The sequence below is a fragment of the Ambystoma mexicanum genome, chromosome 10, assembly GCF_040938575.1.
Source record: "Ambystoma mexicanum isolate Mex_15411 chromosome 10, UKY_AmexF1_1, whole genome shotgun sequence".
Lineage (NCBI taxonomy): Eukaryota > Metazoa > Chordata > Amphibia > Caudata > Ambystomatidae > Ambystoma > Ambystoma mexicanum.
Window position 1 is genome coordinate 1159443379 of NC_090932.1, and position 24567 is coordinate 1159467945.

General features: G+C 44.4%; 1 protein-coding gene across 1 annotated transcript in view; it reads left to right on the plus strand.

Annotated features, from left to right (window-relative positions):
* Positions 1-24567, plus strand: part of SNRNP200 (small nuclear ribonucleoprotein U5 subunit 200) — a 983530-nt gene that overhangs the window by 911017 nt on the left and 47946 nt on the right. The window contains exons 38-39 of the mRNA XM_069619090.1: positions 4840-5004; positions 5243-5364. Of these exons, the coding sequence (XP_069475191.1) occupies positions 4840-5004; positions 5243-5364 (287 nt within the window). The remainder of the gene's footprint in view (positions 1-4839; positions 5005-5242; positions 5365-24567) is intronic.

Below are 24567 nucleotides of genomic sequence, written 5' to 3' on the forward strand. Positions count from 1 at the left end.
AAGCATCCCTTAAAAACCTCACTCTTAAATCTGTTTTCTTAATAGCTGTCACCTCCATTAGGAGAGTGAGTGAACTACAAGCGCTCTCTATACTAGACCCCTTCGTAACAGTGCACATGGATATGGTGGTTCTACGCCCACATCCTAGGTTTGCACCAAAATTCATTTCTAAATTCCATGTCAACCAGTCAATAGAACTACCAACTTTCTTCCAAACCCCTTCAAATTTGGGAGAAAAGAGCCTGCATGCACTGGATGTGTGCAGAGCCATCATGTTTTATATGGAAAGAACTAGACCTCTGAGAAAGACTAATCAGTTCTTTGTCTCGGTGGCACCAGGAAGAGAAGGAGATGCAGTTTCAAAATCCACTATATCTAGATGGATTGTCCAATGCATCACTCTGTTTCTCTCTTGCTAAGAGAGAACTACCCTTCAAGCCGAGAGCACATTCTACTCGAGGCACTGGAGCTTCCATAGCATTCATTGCAAATGTCCCTTCCGAGTCTATTTGCAAAGCGGCAACCTGGAGCTCTGTACACACCTTTACAAAACACTACTGTCTAGATGCCCACTCTAGATCTGATTCCCAGATGGGGCAAGCAGTGTTAAGACATCTATTTTCTACTGTTCCTTCTCACAACCCACCTTCAACTCAGGGTACTGCTCGCTAGTCTATGCACAGCATGTGATTCTAAGCAGATTAACAAACATCAGAAGACCATGCATTACTTAACGTAAAAGCATTTCTGATGGTTGTATCTGCTTAGATTCACATGCGCCCACCCTTCCTCCCCGCTCGGATGGAAGGAACATAGACATCTTTTATCTCTCTCTTTTCTGTACTCGCTCACGTCTAATAGGCTCCCTCAGGGCGGAAAAAATACAGAGGGACCTTGACGCGTGAGGGATTGTGGGTACACTGCACGTCACTATAGGGATAGTGTTACAAACACGCCTTATCGACGTCCCCTTTTCGACTATGAAAAACAAAATGCAATATTCTGCAGTGACCACTGGATGTCGGACTATGCACAGCATGTGAATCGAAGCAGATAAAAACATCAGAAATGCTTTTACGTAAGTAATGCATTGTCATATGGTGATACAGGTACATAGCATATATAGGGGATACAGAACATGCTAGAGTTCAGATTCATGCAAGTATGGCACATGCTAACATTCACTTTCAATCTAGATGTGGTGCAGGCTAGAGTTCACAAATTCATCGAAGTGTGACACATGCTCTCAATTCACAATTCCGTCTACATGCGGCGCAAGCAAAGTTAAGAATTTGGGTTAAGTGTGGCTAACATTAACAAAACTATCTAGGTGCGATGCAGGCTAGTGTTTGCAATTTCTTCCAAGTGTGGCACATGCTACATGCTATCATTCACTTTCTATCTAGATTTGACGCCGGAAATACAATGTAAGCAAACAACCAAGGGGAAACAAACGCCTAAAACAGGACAATCAACAAGGGAACCTAGAAGAAGGAATGAACAGCAGGGAAGCAGGCAGTAAGATGTAAGCAGGCAACCATGGATAGTAAAACAACACAAAGGCAGAACAAACTACTGAGGGAACCTAGAGGAAAAGAGTGCAGCAACTATGGAGAAACAAATCACAGAGGTACACAATAGGTCAGGTGAAGGTGGTTAGGAAGGGGGAAGGAAAGGGCCCGCAGGGGATGCAGAGTGCATGTGGCCGAGTGGAGGAGGCGGCCTAGAGTTGCAAGGGAGCCCACTCAAGCTAGAATTTCGAGGGAACTCATGCGGCCTAGGACGCAAAGGAACGCACACAATCGAGGATTATGAGAGAACGTACGCTGGCCAGGACATGAGGGAGCGCCGTAATCCAGGATTGCGAGGGAGCATTCGCGGCCTAGGAGGAAACAACACGAGTGCAAGAGTGAGAAGGGGCACCAAGTCAGGGGGGTTATATGGAGTGAAGCAAGCTAAACTCTCCCTGCAACTTTTTACCTGGCGGGCCGCGGACAGGGAGGGTAAGTCGTCGGCACTCACTGTCTTCGCCGCATCCCCTTCGTCGCCAAACACCTGCGTCGCGCAACACTGTGGCCTTGTCCGGCAAGGGCTTTACTACAGAGGGTCCATGCCTCGTTTCTTATAGGCATGGAAGCGTGGACGTAGCGAAGCGTGCTACGTATTACCTGGGCAGCGTCTCCTGTGCACCTGCATCGCTCAAAACCACGGCCTTGTCCTGCGAGGGCTTTGCCGCAGAGGGTCAGTGCCTCTGCTCTTATAGGCAAGGAAGCGTGGATGTAGCGAATCGTGCTACGTATCTGGCCGCGTCTCCTGCGCACCTGCGTGGCTCAACGCTGCAGCCTTGTCCTGCGATTGTTGGTCATATACAATGGTGCTTCCCTCAGCATTGTATAAGATTAAAACATTGTCAACAAAGCACTAAGGGGTAAGTAAGCAAGGCAGTAACTAGAAAAAACAGTAATTGGTTCAAATAATCCCTTCTCTCTCTCTCGAACCTTAGTGGAAAAAGACATGCCCAAGCAGGGAAGTAGTATACTGGTTATCATAGGAGGGAGTACAAAACGTTAATTTGGAATGACCCAACAGTCCTGAACTAGCTAAGTAATAAGGTGTTAGGGAGAATTCTCAAAAATGTGCTAATTGCCTTCACCTTTGAGACCCCCAGCAACTTTGCTGGATTTTGAGGACTTTGATTTTTTTACCTGGAGAGAGTGTGACCCTTTCTCCCACACTTGTGTATTGAAATGTGTTTTACTCTTGTGTTTTCTTTGGTTATGGAGTTTTAGACCACTCCACAGGCAATAGGCATCATCCTTTTATGTGTGTCCCACAGCACCCTCAGTGAAGTGGTACAGGGAAACCTTTTCAGGCTTTCCCAAGGTCTAAATACCTTCTCTGGGATAAACTACTGTTTTCCAGAGAAAGTAAAGTTAAATTGACTTTACTAGTCTTTTTTAATTCCTAGACCCAGCACACCCTATCTTAATATAGAGTGCTGGAGGGGTTACTTAGTATCCCCTGTGTCTAGATACTCATGTAGCAGTCAAATGCTACCCTTTCCTCTCGAAATGGCTGGTGGCAGTGGTTTTACAACAAACTACCATGATTTTTCCTGACCGCGAACACTGGTAGCGTTAAATCGCGGTAGCCATGTTTTTCAAGATGGCGTCTGAGTCTCCTTTGTTTAAACAGGTCCCGGTCTTCTTTTTTCGCCATTTCTTTGTGGCAAGGTCCTTCTAGAGTGTTGCTCTGCGTGCCAAACCTAGTTGGGTTCCTTTGTTCATTCGCCTTTGGCGGACTTCAGGAGTGAAGACCGCCTCTGGCGCCCGAGTATCTGGGGTGGGCAGGAAGTGAGGGAGGTGCCCAAAACTCCCTGTGCTTAGCCTCCTAGGAGACCCAAATGCACTGTGGTTTGATTGGCTGGCTGACTGTCCGGCAAGGACAGCCACCCTGCTGGTTGAGGGACAGCTAGGCTGGAATGAATGGGAGAGAACTGAATAAAAGGTGAGTCTCTTGGCTTGGAAGGCAGAGTCGACCACTGGAACAAAAGAACCGAAGACGAGCTTGAAGAGGACGGCTGCTGCAACTCCTGGACCATTGGTTTGCCCGGTGAAGCCCTGCTGCAGGTCCAAATCACTTAATTAATCTCGACAGAGAAGCCCTGCAAGGACGACTTCTCCCTTTGAGTTGGTGGGACCAATCAACTCGACACTAAGCCACCTGGATACCATTCTCGGAGCTGGTTGCATTTTCCTCAGAGTGCTGCAGGAAACCGAATAACCAGGGAAAGGGACACCAGCTTGTGTGCTTTACTAAAGCTACCGGAACTGAAGATTTGTCAAGTGCCAGCTTTTTGACCAGTCCCAGTGCAGTGCAGGAGTCCCCCGACGTCCCCCCTTCTTGTCCCCACGACTGAGGCTCAGGAACAGCGAGATCTGCAGGAACTGCCAGGAACAGAAGTCCTCAGCTGCATCTTTTTCTTCATTTGTAAGGTACTGTGAAACGAGACTGAGAGTACTTACCTCTCGCGGTGAAAGTGTGTGAAACCTTCGCAACTAGCAGGCCTAATCAGCTTGTGACCCAACATATAATAATTCTTTTTACAAACATCTTCTACAGAGACTTTACCGTTTACTTAACAGAACCATTTTATCCTATCCAAGACTTTAAGCCCATTGACTTTGGCCTAGCCTATTGAATTGAATTGACTCTTCTGGTGAAATCAAAATATCTGCACTGTCTAAGAATAATTGTAATCCTTTTATGTTCTGAACCTATTTCTTTTTGCTCCTCCTTCAAAGTAGTCTGCCTCAGAAACAAGTATAGTACTGAAGTATATTTATGTATAATATTTAACTGCCTCCTTCTAGTGAATGTTTTATAACTTGACTTTTAAATTAATAAGTGTTAAACCAAGAAACCTTGAGTGTAAGAATTTATTTGAGCACCTGTGATTTTAGACCTCTGTGTAACATTACCGCTCACATTCCCTCTTCAGATAAGCCTGGCTGCTCAGCTCTGCTACCAAAAACTGTGTAGTGCAGACTTATACCAAAGGTTGGTTTTTCTTACACCTGTAGTCATAGTTGTGTGTAGGGTACTGCATACAAACTCTGCCTAACATAAGGCAAATATGGTCCTAAAAAGAACACATTTCATCCACAGGCCCAGTAGTAACACTTGGATACTTTAAGGCACAATGAAGTTAACATAGGAAATGGGCCAATAAGCCTAGCCATAATTGTGTGGCTCACTTCCCTCTCCTATTCTACCTAGAACATGTAAAAGCACATCTCTCATCTTACTTGCTCATGTCACTCTTCTTTCTTCCTGCAGGTGTGTCCCACAGACATCTCTCGGATCACCTTTCTGAGCTGGTAGAACAGACCCTGAGTGACTTGGAGCAGTCCAAGTGCATTAGTATTGAGGATGAGATGGATGTGGCTCCTTTGAACCTCGGGATGATTGCAGCGTATTATTACATCAACTACACAACAATTGGTAATGAAGATGAGGGTGGGAGGATTGTGGGCTCCACTTGCCGATGTTGCTTTTCAGTTAACCATGCGTTTGTTGGGGCTTTCTGCCTAACTTTCGTACTGCCTTTGCACTTTTTTAAATGTTCTATGTTTTCGCCTTTCCCTCTACCCCCTCTCTTCCCCCCCCCCCCCCCCCAAGTCATTGTCTGCCTAAATTTGCTTTCCTTTGTTCCTAATAAGTCTCTCTTGTTTACTCTTAGAACTGTTCAGTATGTCTCTAAATGCTAAGACCAAGGTGCGTGGACTCATTGAAATCATCTCAAATGCTGCAGAATATGAGAACATTCCTATTCGGCATCATGAGGACAATCTCCTGCGACAGGTGAAAGTGGTTTCATGTCTCAGCTGAGATTGCTTGGGGCTGTGCGCTGCTGTTTGTTTTGTGAAATCCCAAGGTTAACATAATATAGGAGTGGGCCTTTCATCACCGTAACCCAAAGCAGGCCCACCACTTAGAGTAAGTGCGCGTTTGTCTGTAAAGCAAGTTTATTGTCCAAACGGCCGGGAGGGCTAGTTGACATCAAGGAGTCAAACTACCCAGAGTCTCCCTGAACCACACAAAGAACACACAATTTGCAGCAGTTAAAACAGTCCCACAGGTTGTTACGAAGTCAACCCCCCACGCATGATTGGTTAAACCTATACAATTTAACCATATTCCCTTCAGTTCCCACACATTCATTTAAGCACCATCCTCTGTAAATGTATAATAGCTTGTTTCATATTCACCCTACACCCCTGTGTGGGGTCCTTTTTAGATTTGGTCACAGCCCCGTCTCCTAGTTAGTTTACACAACTTACATTTTCAATTATGACAGGTTCCATCTGGTTGGAAACCTTTACCCCTACTTGTGACGCACACAGCCATTTTGTAGATATTCCATTGATGTGAAGAGGAGGGGAACAAACAAGCTTCCTTTTGATCCATTGTTGCTGGTTTTATCGCTCAAATTTGTTGGTGTCCACGTTTCATTCTAAACCATGCAGCTTATCATTCCAGCACACATGGTCCCAACCCACACTCTGACAACTCAATTGAATAGCCGTGATCTATTGGTGCACCTTCCCTGCAAGCAATCCTTGCATCAGGTTAATTATCCGGCCCTTACTCCCAGCCTTACCAGGTGGCCGAAATACCTCCGTCATTCAATAACAGGCTCCCATGTACTTATAGAGATGATATCTCTATACCACAATAGCAGCAGGCCATACAACAGACCCCCTCACAGCAGATCCAAGCTTCAGTGAATCACACAAACTCCCCACAATGAGGGGGCACACAATCATTTGTTCTTATCTCCCAACTAGCCCAAAAAGTTTCCTGTGTATGTTTGTTAGGCAAGATTTGATGTAGTACCCTTTTGGGCGCAATACAACAACCTTGACCTCTTGGCAATAGGAACCCAACCTTTGGTATGTCTGTACTACACAGGTTGATAGTGTGGTTGAGAAGCCAGGCTTATCGCAAGAGGGGTCAATGTGAACACTAGGGTAATTCCAGAGATTCACAGTGAAAAGTATCCAAATAAACACTCACATTTAACAGTCAGTTTGAATAAGCCTTCTTCGCAAGTCGCAATATGATAGTAACACACAAATACACTCCAAAATACACACTCTTATTTTCTCTAAATCAGCAAATAGCCATCTGGGATGGCACACGGACACTTCCTACACCCTCAGGTGACTTGAATAGCTAGGACACTGTGGACATTAATATATCACTGTTGCATTTAGAGTAATACATAGGAGCATGTCGAAGAAAATGTTATAGAATAAAGCAAGAGATCACACAATTATTCTGAAGCAGGCAAGTACTTTTGGAGCCCCCGAATGCAAAGTAAGTTAACCCTTTCCTGGAAGGAAGGCAAATCCCAATGTTGGAGGAGAGAAGTCATTCAGGGAGCTAGGTCAGCCAATGTCAATTGGGCAAAAGTCTAGGTGAGCTGAAGCACCTCTTGCAGGTAGGTAAAAGTCTTGCACAAAGTTTTAGAAGTAGTTGTACAAAAAGTAGAATCAATGTAGGGCCACAACCTGTTTAGGCGTATGAGGTAAAGAAGCTGTAAGCAACTCTACAAGGCAACCAAGACAAGTCTCAACTGAGAACAAGTAAGGCTACACAAGAGGTAAGTTCTCTTAGACTGTACAGTACATTTTGGTCAGAAGAAAAGGTGCTAGCTGGCTTCTGTTCCTGTGCAGCTTTGCAGATCCTGTTGTTCCTGGGCCTCAGTCGTGGGGACAAGAGGAAGGACTTCTGGGGACTCCTGCACTGCAATGGGATGATCAGCAACAGGAAAGGGCAAACTTCAATTCAGTGGCACTTTGCGGTTTCAGCTCCTCACGTCCCAGCAAATAGCACCACAGCGGTCTCACGGATACCACTCTGGACTTTGCTTGCATCTGGGGTCCAGCACTCTGAGGTGGCTCAGGCTTGGTCAGCCCTGCTTCATGGGAGTCCCGGGGATCTTCCTTCAGCACGGGTCCATCTTAAAAGTGATGCACTCATAATCTGGTGTTCCTCTCCCTGGCACATTGGTTCCTGCAGCAACAAGGAAATACAGCCAGCTCCGAGAGGATGTCCAGACAAGTTCACTTTGGAGTTGATTGGTCCCTCCAACTCAAGGGGAGAAGTCGTCCTTGCAGGGCTTCTCTAGTCGAGACGAATTTGGAGCTGCAGCACGGCTTCACCGGGCAAACCAATGGTCCAGGAGTTAAAGCAGGCATCTCTTCCAAGTTCTTCTTGGGATTATATATGGGTATAGAAAGTTTCAAATGTAAGTAGAGTCAATTTCACTTTACTGCTCTTGGAAAAAGTAGTTTATCCAAGAGAAGGTATTTAAACCTTTGGGAAATCTGAAAGACTTCCCTGTGCCACTGCACTGAAAGTGCTGTGTGCCACAATGTAAAAAGGTGATGCCTATGGAGTTTGCCAGACTCCACAACCAAAAGAAACAGTGTTCAAAATCACAATAAAATACATGAGGGAGTGGGGGAAAAAGGGTCACGCTCTCTCCAGGTTAAAAATTAAAAGTCCTAGAGTCCAGCAAAAGTGCTGGGGTCTCTAAGGTAGAGAGGAATTAGCACATTTCTGAGAATTCTCCCTGCCAATGTTCATGCATGTGTGTGTTAGAGTACTGTGTCCCCCTCATCACAATTTCCATTCACAACCTTCTATCTCGCATGCGCGTGTTTAACTCTTTGCTTCTCATTAAGGCTGAGTGACACTTGAAGCGAAAAAGGGGGGCACCGTGCCAGTGAAATTATTTACTAAGTGCAGAGTGGATCAGCAAGTGCACAGGTAGATGTAAAAAAGATAATGTAAAAAGGTTATTTCCGTGGCCCAGGACAATGGGTAGTTAAATTGTTTGTCAGTAAGCCTCACAGCTTGGTGTAAAAGTGTAGCAAGGGCTGCATGAGCCAGGGGCGGGGCTCCCCTGAAGAGAGTGGACTCAGGGAAAGATGCAGATACGTGCAAGGGGCACAATGTTACCAATATTGCTTAGTGCACTAAGTAGTACTCAGCCCGGGATGGCGAAGTAGAATGAATGCTGTTGGGGCGTAGTTCACGTGCTGGGGATCAGGGTGCCTGCAAAGGGTTGCCAGTGTCATGCAAGATGCAGGGGAGAAAGATTCAAATGAAGGTCCCAGATGGATGTGCTCTGTTTCAATCCAGTGGCTATAGATTTCAGTTTGAACATCCACCAGGCTTCCTTGAAGTTCAGGGAGTTGACAGAGTTGTTAGTGTTGGGTACTTTATCCACTACCCACCATAGGAGATTGTCTGGTCCATGATGAAATTCTAAAAAGTGAGGTACCAGCGGTGCAGTAAAGTTTATGCACCGGATTCTAGATCTGTGCTCACTGATTCATTTGTGGATTGGTCTGGGGGTTTGTCCCACATAACGTAGGCCACAAGGACACTCACTTATGTATATAACATTGGGAGATTTGAAATTTGAAAAATGGCATAATTGCTAGTCCTTGCTGTCTATGGGAAATGAAGTCATTTTACATGTAAATTTGCATGCCGTGCAGTTCCCACAGGGGTGGTGACCTGTGATTTCTCTTAGGTTCCAGAGTGAGGATCTTGTGCTGCTTTTACTCATTCTTGCATGTGTCTATATATCCATAAGTTTCTTAGATCTCTTCAGGGTCATTCTGGGCGTTGGTTCATTGGGTAGACTCAATTGGACAAGCAGCCACATTTTATTTATCATGCCCTTGAGTTTGGTTGTACTGGGTCCAAAGGTGGTGACACAAGTGGTGATGTCTTCTCCTGAAGGGTCACGGTTTTTGACGGTTCGGGATTGGTAAGTCTGTGTTCGTCCAACCCAGCTTGCTCTGATGATGACTGTGAGCATGCAGGAACTCCTCAAAAACCGAACTCTTCCTTTCTGGTCACGCCATTTAGTGTTCTTGTGTTTATTCGATTTCCTCGCCATACCGAGCTCCCCGACGCCTTACTGGACTCCCACTGCCACTCGCCCTCAGTCTTCTGACCCGCCTGCACGTGCACTTAGTAAACATGTTACCATATACAACATGAAACACAAAAAAAGGAAAGGTCACAAATATATCACAAAAATTAGCGAAGCACCAACCTTTCGAAACATGAGAAAAACACTAACAAACATCTCAATAGTGTTAAAATCACATTAAAATGAATGTGTAGCAGCATTCTTCAGCCTTGAAAAAAACATTTACACAGCTATACTGTAAAACCTCATACAAAAGTTTACCACCCAGCTTAACATTTGATAATTCTTCCATAGGTATTAAGACAAATTTTACCAATGCTAAAATTAGGAAAACTTTACTTCCGGACATTAGTCTCTCCCAAAAATGCTTACTAATAACTTTCAAAATTGAGTTGACATGCGGTTCAAAGAACACAATTCTATCTCTAGATAATGGTGGGCAGTCCATAACCAAATGGTAAAGTGTCTCCATGCTTTGGTCTTCACACAATCTGCACGTTCTAAGTTCCTGTGGTATTTGGAGCCTGCGACCTATAACATCTAAAGTCAGCAAACAATTCAGACAGAATTTTAAGTAACAGTCTCGAAATCCTGCAGAAGGAAATGTTGTTAAGTAAGGTTTCAGTTGTATTGATGGTACATGAAACAAACTGATATGTTTATATCTAGATGGTCTCTGTAGAATGTCTACATCCCAGATCTTGTCCCATCTTTTGACAGCCTTTTTCAAAACCAATTGAGAAATAGATTTGTTCAAATCCATACCAGTCATAAATTGAACACACCTTTTTAGTAAATTTTTGTACAAAGCGGTATTAATATTTTTCTTCATAAAAAGCACATGTTTTAGAATTCCATTCTCTGGGCCCACAAGTACAGGGACAAACATTTAAAAATATACTGACACCACCAAGACTGAATACCTAGCTCCAACCGAATAACGCTAATTGGAACGTATCTAGGTAAATGGTGCACTTCTTTTAAAATTCGACCCTCCAATCTGTCTAGCTCCTTTCTATTTACCAGTGCATTTAGTTGAATACTTTACAATAAAATGGGAGACAACTTAAGTCTATAAACTCAATGAACAGAGTAAGGAAATATGCACAAAGTCAGCACTTAACCAACTTTAACATGGAGGTACATGTTCGTAATTTTGCTTCTAATCTGTGTTTCTGCACCGCCTGAGATTATTTCACTGTGAACAGGAAACCTAGAAAATAAATACATCTACCTCCAACACCAAACACTTATTTACTAACCACGTGTAGCTCTTCTTGCTTTTGTTCGATATTCTCATGATCTTTGATTTTGCCGTGTTTAGGATTAATTTATTTGCCATTAGGTAATCATTAACCCAGTAAGAGCTTGCTGCAAGTCTGCCACTGTAAAGTCTAATAACGGGAGGTCCTCCGCTTATGCTAGTTTGTTCTCAATAAACCACATTTCGGAGGATAAAGACGCAACATAGAGGGGGGCTCATCTACTATTCCCTGCCTGTGCTAGACAGAGTAAAGTGAAGCCACTAACATTCGTACCAATTCCCTTTCTATATCCCATTTATAATGGGGATAGTATCTCTGCCTGTGTCACCCACCTGCTTAAATCCTTTAGAATCATATTCACCAAAATCTTTGAGGAAACCTCTATTAATGAAATAGGTCTGTAATTCAGAGTATTCTCTTTCCCCAGTATTAGAAATAGGAATTAGTATTGCTTGGTGCCACGGTTCTGGCAAACACTGTGTTAACGAACTGAGTGAATAAGTGAAACAATATATCTGCCCAAAGTGCATAGTTATTTTTCAATAGGGCATTCCCAACTCTGTCCGGGCCACAAGCACTCGATGAAGTTAATGTGTCGATAAGCATCTTTATTTCATCTACATCAAAGTTGTAGTCCCAGATTGGGTAAGTCTCCATGTTATTATCCTTACCCCCTCCCGTGATCGTGGGATCCCAGTACTTGTCACGAAAATGATCTAACCACACCTGTTCAGCAATGCCAGAAGATTGTTTCGTTATCTGGCTCTCATGTTTGTGGTTAAGTTTCCACCAGATGACCTTGAGTTCCCTTGAATTATATCTCCCAAGGCTTTCTGGGGCCTGGATCCAAAATACCTTCAGCTCTCCCTCCATAAATACCTTCTTCCCGAGCTCTTCGCTCCTCCACCTCTAACTCCCTCAGGGTCAGTCGTTTTTCAAAGAAATTAACTGGATGTAGATCTGTATTCGGCTGGGGCCTCCCTCTTGAACAGCCCCCCTGCCACTCTGAAACTTGGGGAGAACCATCTCCGGAAGCACCTCAAGACTTTCCTCTTTGCTTCTGCCTTCTCTCCTCCTCTCCCCTGCTGGTCTGTTCTGTCTCAGCATCCCTGGTACCTGCTCACCCTGTCACCCACCCGCACTGCCTCCTGGCACATCATTGCACACGGGTCTGTATCTGTAACCCCACAGCGCCCCCCCATTCCTCCCTCTGTTTTCTGGACTTGCCAGACTCACCACCCTGTTTGCCTTAAACCTAACACTTGCCCCTTGCTGGCTGCACTACCATTGTTTGTTGCCTGAATTATTTATTTTATGTTTTATTCATTTGCTCAGCACTTTCCACCTCTTCCCCTTCCATGCACTTTCCCCTTTCCCTCTCCCATGCACTTGCGCGTTCTCAATGTCACTGAGCCTAGTAAGATGTTTGTTTTCTCTTGTTCCCCTCCCTTGCCTCGTCACGCTGTGAAACACTTGTGTATGAGCACGATACAAATCAAATATCTATCAATATCATTAAATCTTGGTTCACTCTAATGTACTTCTGAAGTCTGCCTTTTCCAAGCCAAGTCTTAAAAGCACACTTCAAAAAACAACTCGACCTTTTTATTGCTTCCCAGTTCTCCGTGCCTTTGTTCACACGTTTTACATTCCTTCTGAGTGCACATTTAAAGTCTTATTTCTCTATCGTTTTAATTTGTTTTATTCTCCAAGAAAATATGCTTTTTCCATACAGGCGGATCTGTATTGTCAGCTTATCAAAGCTTATCAGCCTGCTACCAAAGGTGAGCAGGCTGAATTCTTAGTATTGTCTTCTATGGATACCCACCAGTTTTCCACCACTCTCTTAACTCTTCCAGTATTCTGACCAAAGTGTGAAACCGTTACCCATCATGTTGTTTATCAGACCCATACGTTTTGAAGTACACAACTCCTGTTGCACAATGGGATTTGTCACTGACGCAGTTAGAATAGCGTAATCACTTGTTACTGTTTTTGTTGCTTCAAATGCTTAGATGTTCACAACATCAATATTGGCAACAAACATGTAGTCAATGATCGATTCTGACGCCACACCAAACCAGGTAATTGGTGTCTCGCCCTGGCTGAACAACGCATTGACCTGGCATAAGCCCCACCTCACCAAGAAGTGTGCCCACCGTTAAAGAGTGTTCTCAGAAATGTGCTGGATTTTGAGGACTTGATTTTTTTAACCTGGAAAGAGTGTGACCCTTTTTCCCACTCTCTCATGTATTTTATTGTGATTTTGAACACTTGTTTCTTTTGGTTGTGGAGGCTGACAAACTCCATAGGCATCATCTTTTACATTGTGTCGCACAGCACCTTCAGTACAGTGGCACAGGGAAGTCTTTCAGATTTCCCAAAGGTTTAAATACCTTCTCTTGGATAAACTACTGTTTCCAAGAGCAGTAAAGTGAAATTGACTTTACTTACCATTGTAACTTGCTAGACCCAGCACACCCTATCTTACAATAGAGTGCTGGAGGGGTTACCTAGTATCCACTTTGTCTAGCTTCTCATGTAACATTTTTGTTACCCTTTTCTTACTGAATGGCTGGTGTTAGTGGTTTCGTTTGAACTAACATTGTGTGCATTTACCGTGGGCTGCGTCCGCATCTACAGTAAAGCACCCAAGGGTGCCATTTTTATCAAAATGGCCCGGTCGTCTTTTTTTCGCCATTTCTTTGTGGAAAGGTCCTTCTTGAGATTTACTCAGCGCCAAACCAGGATTGGTCTCTTTGTTTATTTTACCTTTGGCAGGATTCACAAGTGAAGACCGCCTTCGGCTCCAGGGTGTCTGGGGTAGGTAGGAATTGAGGGAGGTGCCCGAAATTCCCTGTGCTTAGTCTCCTAGGAGACCCAAATGCACTCTGTGGTGATTGGTCGTCTGACTGTCCGGCAAGGACAGCCACCCTGCTGGGTGACTGACAGCTAGGCTGGAATGAATGGGAGAGAACTGAATAAAAGGTGACGCTTTTGGCTTGGAAAGCAGAGTCGACCACTGGACGAAGGAACCGAAGATCAACTTGAAGAGTACGCCTGCTGCAACTCCTGGACCGTTGGTTTTCCAGATTAAGCCCTACTGTAGTGCCGAAACGCTAAGTTTGCATCGTCCGAGAAGCCCCTGCAAGGATGTCTTCTCCCCTTGAGTTGGTGGAACCAACCAACTCCAAAGTAAGCCACCTGGACATCCATCTCAGAGCTGGTTGAATTTCCACAGAGTTGCTACTGGAATCCGTATAACCAGGGAGAGGAACACCAGATTGTGTGTGTCGTTTTTAAGCTGGCCTAGAACTTAAGGAAGAACCTTCGGACTCCCAGAATGCAGGACTGACTGAGGCTGAGCCCCCTCAACAGAGTGGAGTACCCCAGAAGCAAGGAAAGTCCATCTCAACAGCCAGGAACCGTGATGTTGCTATTTACGGTGGAAGCGAGGAGCTGAAACACTGAACAGCCACTGAAAGTGAAGTTTGCCGGTTGCGAGTTTTGACTGTCCCAGTGCATTGCAGTAGTCCCCCGACGTCCTCCCTCTTGACCCTACAACTGAGGCCCAGGAACAGTGAGATCTGCAGAGCTGCACAGGAACAGAAGCAATCGGCTGCATCTTTTCTTCATTTCTAAAGTACTGTTAAAAAGTCTGAGAGAACTGGCCTCTTACTGTAGAGTGCTTGCAACTTCTACAACTCACAAGTCTAATCCGCTTGTGGCCCTATATTTGATTCTTTTTTTCCATCAAAGACTGCTAATAACTTGTGCAAAGACTTTTCCATTTACTTATTAGAAGTGCTTCATCGTATACAAGACTTTTACCCATTGACTTTGGCTTAGCCTATTGAATTGTATGACTCTTCTTGAGGGATCCAAAAGTATTTGCCTGCTTAAGAATATTTGTGGTCTCTTGTTCTAATAACCTTTGCCTTTTACCAACTTCTAAGAGTATTCTAAATGCCAACAGTAGGATATTAATGTTCCCAGCATCCTAGCTATTGAAGTCACCTGTGGGTGTAGGTTGTCTGTGGGCCATCCCAAAAGGGTCTTTACTGATTTAGAAAGTAAGAGTGTACAGTATTGAAGTGTATTTGTGTGTTACTATTATATTGCTCCCTTCTGAAGAAGGCATATTCTGACCGATAAATACATGAATAATTGTTTATGCAAGAAACCTTGAGTGTAAGAGTTTATTTGAATACTTGTAACTGTGAATCTGTGTAACTCCACTACAGCTCACGTCGACCCCTCGTGAGATAAGCCTGCCTGCTCAACATGCTACCAAAACTGTGTAGTACAAGTTTATACCAAAGTTTGGGTTTCCTATACCTGTAGTCAGAGTTGTGTGGAGTGGACCCAGAGGGTACTGCATACAAACATTCCCTAGCACCCACAAAATCCCATCACTACCTGTTTTACTTTTTCTCTTTTGTACATTTTATTCGACATGCCCATCATATCATCTCATGAGACATCCTCAATTTGAATAGCGGGACATACACAATTGAACTCTCCTGTTATCAGTTGATTCCCACCTTTGACTGAGATTTACACTAACAGATTATCGATTTCATTTATGACTTCATCTAAAATTGCCTTGAGTGGGTTATAATAGATGTTAATCAACATTACCTAGTGGGCGTTTTATGTTTGTTTGCTCTTCAATTACGGTTAATAACATCGTGCCCGACGTGTTGTGTAACTTCCAAATGGTAAAACCTTCAAAGTTCTTTATAGCTGTTAAAATCCCACCATATGAGCGGCCCCAGGGGCCTTTTTTAGCTTTCATCTCCACCACTAGAAATCCATCTAATATTGGAGGAAAGGACCCAGGTGTCCTGTAAACACACAATATTGCACTTTGAAAACAATTAACACGTCTCCCCGCACCCCCGTCCAAAAAGCTATTATGACCCAACGTATACCACATCATCATCCTCCCTTCTCTTAGCTTCTGTTAATTTACTTGGAAGGGATGCATTTGAGTAGGGAGAGGAGTAATACCCAATTTGCTTGTTCCAAATGAATGGTAGCTTGCCTAACCACCTTTTATTCTCAGTGCATTTAATGATAAATTTATCCAAAATGCCTTTTGGTGTATATTTATTGCTTTCCTCTTAAAACATTGGCACATTCATATCCCCTTTTTAAGAAATCCATATGACTCTGTAGAACTATGTTCTTCACTATTTGGGAGTAAACCTGTGCTTCACATTTCCCCCAAACATTTCTGATCGTACATATGAAAAAACGTAATGTCACTAGATGAAATATCCGACACTTCTTAGATAACTGAAAAAGTGAAATAATTTTGGCCCTGTTTAAGGGGATATTTTCCTCCGCTTGCTCAACTGATTCTATGATTACTGAGAAGGATTCAGCATTTGGATTCCGCAAGGCTTCTATATTGTTTAATCGCTCAGGCTGAGTGGATCGTGCTGCTTGTTTCTGGTTTACGCCTGAGTTATCGATGTTGCTCACCTTCATACCTCTGCCTGTAACCAGTGCATTCAATGCAGCTGATGCCTGTATAGACCCCCCTGTTAGGCAAGAATTGATGTAGTAACCCTGGGGGAGACTCCACAACCCTTGTCCTCTTGGTATAAGGTAACCCACCTATTGGTATAGGTCTGTGCTACACAAGTTGGTAGTGTGACTGAGCAGCCAGGCTTATTTCAAGAGGGGTAAATGTGAGCTGTAGCATTGTAATCTACAAATACAAGTATCCAAATAACACTTACACTCAAGGTTTTCTAGTAAAATAATTATTTATTTAACGGCCCATTTTAAATAAGCATTCTTTAAAAAGGGCAATGTGCAACAATAAAAATACACTTCATAAAATGTTCTCAGAATCAAGGTAAGCAAGTAGATATTCATTGGAGATGCTTCATGCAGACTTCCAGCACCCTGAGGTGACTTCAATTACTAGGACAGTATTGGCATTTATATATCACTTTTCCATTTGGTGAAATTCTGAGGTTATGGAAAAGGGAGGGTTAATGGAAGGAAAAAGGTTAACCGGTTTCTCAGAGCATGTGAGCACTTTTAAAAATCCCCCAATGAAGTCTAGATAAAAACTTTGCCCGGCAATAAGTTTCTAAAAAGTTACCACCTATGAGGGACAGTTAGAATCAAGGTCAATGGGACAGAAGAGTCTGCAGGACAGCCAAAGTCAATTTGAACAATATCTATGGAGCCGAGGCACTTCTTAGATAGCACAAAGGTCTTGCACGGAGTTAGAGAGTCTGTTGTAGAAAGTCACTGTGGGTCACAAGCTGTTAAACTTGTGAAAAAGTTAGGGCTAGAATAACTCTAGAAAGGCAGCTACTGCAAATCTCAACTGAGACAAGCAAGCTACAGACAAAGAGTTAACTACCCCTTAGTCAGAACAGTACCTTAGGTTATAAGAAGAGGATCCAGCTGACTTATTTCCTGGTTGCAGACTTGCAGATCCTGTGTTCCTGGGCCTCAGTTGTGGGGACAAGAGGGAGGACGTCTGGAGGACTCCTGCACAGCAGTTCGGAGGTCGGTTGCAGCTACAGGCTCTTTTCAGTTCAGCAGCACTTTGTGGTTTCAGCTACCAGCAAATAGTACCACTGCAGATCTTGGACACTTGATGGACTTTCTTCGCTCGTTGAGTCCTGCACTCTGGTGAGGTGGCTCAAACTTGGGTCGTCCTCCTTCAGGAGGGTCCTCAGGATCTTCCTGGAGCTCTGGTCTGGTTTACAGACGATGCATTTGACTACAGATTTCTTGACCCGTGGCACTCGGTTCCAGCAGCAGCAAAGAAGTACAGCCAGTTGGGGAAGGTCTTCCAGCAAAGTTAGTTTTGGGGTTAGTTGGTCCCACTAACCCAAGGGAAGAACTTGTCCTCTCCGGAGCTTCTCTAGTTGATTCCGAAAAGCAGTTTCAGCACTGCAGCAGGACTTCACTGGGCACTTCAAGGGTCCAGGAGGATTGCAGAAAGCTTCTCTTCACGATTTATTAGTCTGATGTTTCATCCAGTGGTTGACTCTGCCTTCAGTCCAAGAAACCTCTCCTTTTATGCAGGTTTCTCCCCTTCATGCACAGCTAGCTGTCACTCACACAGCAGGGTGGCTGTCGTCCAAGGACAGCCAGCTAGCCAATCGGCACTGGGTGCATTCAGGTTTCCAAGGATACTAAGGACAGGGAGTTTCAGGCACCTCCCTCGCTTTCTGCCCTGCCAGACACACTGGAGCCAGAGGTGGGTTTCAGCACTGAAGCCTGCTAAAGGCAAAACTAACAAAAGGGTTAAACCTGGTTTGGCGCAGAGTAAAACCCAAGCAAGACCTTGCAAGCAAGAAATGGCAAAAAAAGAAAACTGGGGCCATTTCGACAAAATGGGCACCCAGGGGTGCAATACTGCAGCTGAGTATTCAGTCTGCGGTAAAAACACACAATGGTAGGAAAAATAAACCACTGCCACCTGCCATTAATTGTAGTGAGAGTAACATAAAAATGTTTACATGAGTAAGTAGACAAAGGGGCTACTAAGTAACGAGCACTCCACATTAGATGGTGTGTGCTGGGTCTACAGAGAGAAAAAGGTAAGTAAAGTCAATTTCACTTTACTGCTCTTGGAAACAGTTTATCCAAGAGAAAGTATTTAAACCTTATGAAAAAGCTAAAGGACTTCACTGTGACGCTGCCCTGAAGATGCTGTGTGTCACAATACAAAAGTTGAAGCTTATGGAGTTTGTCAGACTCCAAAATCGTCGAAACACAGAGTCCAAGTACGATCAACAATATATGAGTGAGAAAAAGTCTCACTAACTTCAGGATAAAAATCAAAAGTCCAGCAAAAGAGCTGGGGGTCTCGAAGGTTGAAGGGAATCGGCACTAAAATTAGACTTCCCCCTAATACTCATCCCCTCCCGCCCCCAGACTAAGGGACAGGAAGATTTAATCTTTCCTGGATGAATCTCCTATTCCAGTCGGTCATACTTTCTGGAGAGACCATCAGCATTTTTGTTTTTACAACCTGACCTGTGTTCTATGCTAAAATCAAACCCTTGGAGGCTGACTGACGACCATAACAATTTAGGGTTCTCCCCCTTCATCTGCATTGGCCATCTCAAGGGTTGGTGGTCTCTCTGAATTACAAAGGTAGATATATACAAGTATGGTCTAAACTTCTTCAGAGACCACACAATGGCAGAACACTCACGTTCAATAGTCGCCTACCTTGTTTCACGGTCCTTCAGTTTGCTTCTGATGAAGCATATAGGGTGTTCCCTGCCTTTCTTATCCAGCTGACCCAGAACTGCACCTATCCATGTGTTAGAAGCATCTGTCTGTATCTTACCTATATAACAATAGGTAAGATAACATAGAGTGCCATAATATTAGCATGTCCACACTTAGATGGAATTGTAAATATTAGCATGCCCACACCTAGATAGAATTGTGAACATTAGCCTGCATCGCATCTGGATGGAATTGTAAATCTTAGCATGTCCACACTTAGATGGAATTGTAAATATGAGCATGGCCACACTTAGATAGAATCGTGAACATTAGCCTGCGTCGCACATAGGTGGAATTGTGAACATTAGCCTGCGTCGCATGTAGATGGAATTGTGAATATTGGCTTGTCCACACTTAGAGAGAAGTCTGAACATTAGCCTGCGCCACATCTATATAGGACTTTGATTGAAGGAAAGCATGCCCGCGCCTAGACGAAACTTGAATGTTAACATGTGCCACACTTAGAACTGTGAACACCAACCGGCGCCGCATCTAGACAGGATTGTGAAGGCCAACAAGTGCCACACTTAGACAAAACTGTGAATGTTGGCATGCTAAAGGTCAGGTAACCCACTAACAAATATAACCTCAAACTCTGCATACCTATCTCACCCAAAAACTCACACAACCATCTCTCGCAACACAAGACGCATGCACTTCACAACACTGCAACAACATATATGCCGGAGCAACTGCACACGTGGACTGACACCGATCCAATACCTGCACCAAAGCTCAGCACCCGGTGTATACCGAGTTGAAGCTGCCAACAGAACACCACTCCTCTCACTATCCTACTCCCTCTTCACCTTACTAACCCATCCCACCTTATCGTTTGTAGATCCGCCAGAGCGCCTGGGGACCAATTCCGTTGGTGACGGTGCGGGGTAAAAATACCTTTAACATTTAACAATGAAGGATTGGTTGTAGTCAGGAGCTCTCAAGACTGCAGCTTGACAAAGGGCTTTCTTAAGTCCTTCAAAAGCCTTGGTGCACTCCTCATTCCACCTCACCTTCTTGGGGAATTTGGTGAGATCACCACATTTAAGGGAGAAGCTATGGTCCCATAGTTCTCTATGAAGTTCCTATAGTACCCAGTGAGACCTAGGAAGGCTCATTTGGGTTTGAGTAGTGGGGGTGGCCTAGTCTTGTACAGCTTGTACTTTGCTAGGACATGGCCTGATTTCAGCACCTCCTACCGCATGTCAATGGTAGACCACTTTTCTCCGACCAATTTGACTTTCTCTAGCCTTTATGGTCAGATGGGCCTATTCAAGAGCCTGCAAAACATATGCAAGGTGGTGATGATGCTCTTCCCAAGTGGGGCTGAAGTCCTCCATCCCATTCAGAACTTGATTCACCATCATCTGGAATGTAGCAGGTACATTTGTGAGTCCAAAAGGCATAACCTTAAACTGGTAGAGGCCTCCTGGGGTGAGAAATGCAGTTTTCTCCTCGACATGGTCTGTCGGAGCTATTTGCCAATAGCCTGAGGTTAGGTCAAATGTACTGAGGAACTTGGCTGAACCAAGTTTGTCCACCAGCTTATCTGTCCTAGGTAAAGGATGGGCTTCAGTCATGGTGACTGCATTAAGAGCTCTATAGTACCCACATAATCTCAGCTCTTTAGATCCTGCCTTTGGCACTAGTACAACTGGACTAACCCATGGACTGGTAGATGGCTCTATTACCCCAAGATCAAGCATCGTCTTGACTGCTTCCTTTATGTGGGATCTTGCATGGTCTGACATTCTGTAACCCCTGCTTTTCAGAGGGAGACTATCGCCAGTGAGAATATCATGCTGACGCCAAGGGTTCAAACCTAGTGTTCGTGAAAACAGAGAGGCAAACTGATTTAACAGAGCTTTTCACTCCTCCTGTTTCTGCAGAGTCAGATCTAAAGCGTTTTACTCCTTCAATTGTCTCATCTAAAGGTTGTCCCATGAGGTCAGGTAGAGGTTCACTCTCCTCCTGATCAGAGGCTAAAAGCAAAGCTCCTAGTTCTGTTCTGGAAACTTATGCCTTTAAGCAGTTAGTGTGATAGACCATAGGGGCCTCCTTGGGATAGCCTAAGTCCTCTAAATAATTGACCTCTCCAAGTTTGCCCCCGACCTTGAAGGGTCCAATCCATTTGTCCTGCAAGGCCCTCTGCCTTGTAGGTACCATAACTAGAACAAGCTGGTCTGGAATAAACTCATTATGTTGGCCTTCTGGTCATGCCAATCTTTGAACAGAGCCCGACCTGCTTTTAAGTTATCAGAAGCTTCTGTCATCATTGGTGTCATTCTCCTTTGGAGACCTAGCACATAGTCAGTGACTCTCACTGGTTTGAGTGAAGGAGCACTCTCCAACCCTTCCTTGATTAGGCCCATAGAGCAGCTCAAAGGGGCTAAAACTAACCCCTTCTTGAGGGACTTCTCTATAAGCAAAAGGTAGGCATGGCAGTAGAAGGTCCCACTTGTTTCTAAGGGGTTCCTCTAAAGCACCTATTGTGCTCTTCATAGTTCTGTTAAACCTCTCCACCAACCCATTAGTTTGGGGAGGGTAGGCTGTTGAGAACTTGTAGGTCACTCCATAGTTTTTCCACATGGTCTGCTTGTAGTGGGAGATAAGATTTACCCCCCTGTCATAGAGAGGACCTCCTTTGGAAAACTAACCCTGGTAAAGATACCAAGGAGGGCCTTAGCCACTACTTGAGCAGTAACAGTCCTCATAACTATGACTTCAGGATACCCTGGTAGCATGGTCTACCACAACCAATATAAATGGATTGCCTGAAGAAGTGGGTGGGTCTAAGGGACCAACAATGTCAATCCCCCCACCCTTTTCTTAAGGAACTCCCACCACTGGGAGGGGCACCAAGGGTGCCACATTCTTGGCTCCACTATTGCCAGAAGTATGACAGCTCCTACAAGAATCTACATCATACCCCATCTTGGGCCAGTAGAAATACAAAAATATCCTCTCTTTGGTCTTCATTAAGCTCAAGTGACCAGCCAGAGGGATCTCATGGGCTAACTGTAGGACTGGTGTCTCACCTCCTGGGGCACTACAAGTCTTCTGTAATCTCCTGGGGGTAGACTCAATAGGTTCACTGTAGAGGAAGCTATCCCCTCAGTAAAGCCTACACTTCCCTGGCTCTTGCCCTTCCAGCTGGGAAGCTGCCTGTTGGCGAAGACCTTCCAGAGTAGGGCATTCTTTGACCTTTGCTGAAGTCTGCCCTAGAGGGTCCACCTTCTGCAAGTAAAGTTTGCAGTTCAGGATGGTCTTTAGGCTCCAGATCTAAAACATAGGGAAGGGCTTCTTCCAGCTCTGTTTCATCAGTAGCTGTTTCACCACTTTCTGGTTGGTCCTCCCACTCGGCCTCAGCTGGGGAAAGGGGCACTGGGTGACCTGGACTGTCCTTTCGGGGATGTCGTCCTTAGAACATGTTTAGGTGTAATGCCTTTCTTTCTACCACAGACCTAGGGTTTCCCCTTTGTCTCTTTCTTTGGCCTGAAATTAGAAGGGTGTTCTTCCTGTGGACTTGGGGGTAAGAGGAATCTCTGTAACCTCCCACAGTCATCCAAAGTTGCCTCTCTGGACAATCTTGTTTGCTCCTGCTTCTTTTTACTGGGAGGCCTGGGGGTGCTTGATACAACTCCAAGATTTTTTATATCCTTGCCCAACTGGACTCTCCCAGGCACCTCATTTTGTACATGCACAGGTATTCAACAGTCAAGTTATTGCACTGGATGAGAGCTAGCAGTACTGGAACCTTTTGGATTGGGCCTCCTACAAGTTTCGTGGGACCTTTGGGTGCTTTGGCAACATCCTCTGGTTTGAAAAAACTTTCATCAACCACTGTTCTGCTTGCCCCGGTGTCTCTAATGGCAGCAGTCTCCTGACCATTTACAAGTACACTGTCCTTGTAATGTTCTTTTGTGTTATCTGGTATGGCGTTGTACACATCGACATTCTTTTGTTCCCACAGACCCAGGGACACTAAGGAAACACTGGCTAAGACTCCAATGGGGTCTTCAGCCAATAATTAAGTTACCACTTGTCATATGAACTTCTCCCTCAGGGATGAAGGCTAAGGAGGCCGTGTGGACTCCTGAAGGTTTACCCCTGCATCTAGGATCCCCTTTCACATGGTCAGTAGACCCACATTCATAGCACTTTCCAAAGGCTCTCTGGAATGGGGATTTCCGCTGACCTACCTCTGGTTTAGCACCAGAGGTTTCACTAGACTACTATGGAATTTACCCTTATTCTTTTTGTGGCCCTCTGTTGGATGGTTGGAATTAGAATTCTCTTTTCCCTCTTTCTTGTGCTGCTTCCCCTCATCCTTTCTGCGAGTGGCCCCAGAGTCCTTGTGAGTGGCCCTGTTGGCTACCCACAAGTCAGCAGCCTGTGCTAACTTTTTGGGATCAATCTCTTGAGTCAGCCAAGTGCTGTCTCAGCTCAGGTGAGAAGGAATCAAACATAGATTCTAACAAAAACAGATTTCTCATTCCTTCAAAGGTGTTCACTCTGTAAACCTTAACCCAACTGTTAGGCAAGATTTGGAGCAGTACCCTTTAGGTGCACTACAACACTTTGACCTCCTGGCAATAGGAACCCAACCTTTGGTAGAAGTTTGAACTACACAGGTTGGTAGTGTGGCTGAGCAGCCAGGCTTATCTCAAGAGGGTCAATTTGAGGAGTAGAGTGGTAACACAGAGCTTCTCAGTGACAAGTATCCAAATAAATACTTATATTCAAGCTTTCTTGATTAAACAATCATTTTATTTAACTGTCAGCTTGAATAAGCCTTCTTCAGAAGGGGCAGTATAATAGTAACACACTACACTCCAATAATACGCACTCTCAGTTTCTCTAAATCAGCAAGTACCCATTTAGGATGGCACAGACACTTCCTACACCCTCAGGTGACTTAAATAGCTAGGACACGGTGTACATTAATATATCACTGTACATTCAGGGCAATACTGAGAAGGGTGTCAAAGAAAAGGGATATTAGAATAGAAGAAGAGATCAGCAGGTAAGTACTTTTGAAACCCCCAATGCAAAGTAACTTAACCCTTTCCTGGAAGGAAGGCAAAACACAGAGAGGTAAGAAGAGTCATTCAGGGAGGCAGGCCAGCCAATGTCAATTGGACCAAAAAATAGGTGAACTGGAGCACTTCTTTTAGGTAATTAAGTCTTGCACAATGTTTTGGAAGTCTTTGTAGAAAATTAGAATCAATGTAGGACCACAAGCTGTTTAGGCTTGTGAGGTAAAGAAGCTGTAAGCAATTCTACAGAAGCAACCAAGACAAGTTTCAACTGAGAACAAGTAAGGCTACACAACAAGAGGTAAGACTAAATTCTCCAGCATGGGGCCTGGCATGGATTCACATGCTCATTAATATTCCCCGTTGTCAGGCTGGGAATCCTCGGTAAAGAAAAAATTAGTTTCAGTTTCACTTCTGAACTGTCTTTCTCCTAACAACCAATCACTGGTCTCTGGGTCATACT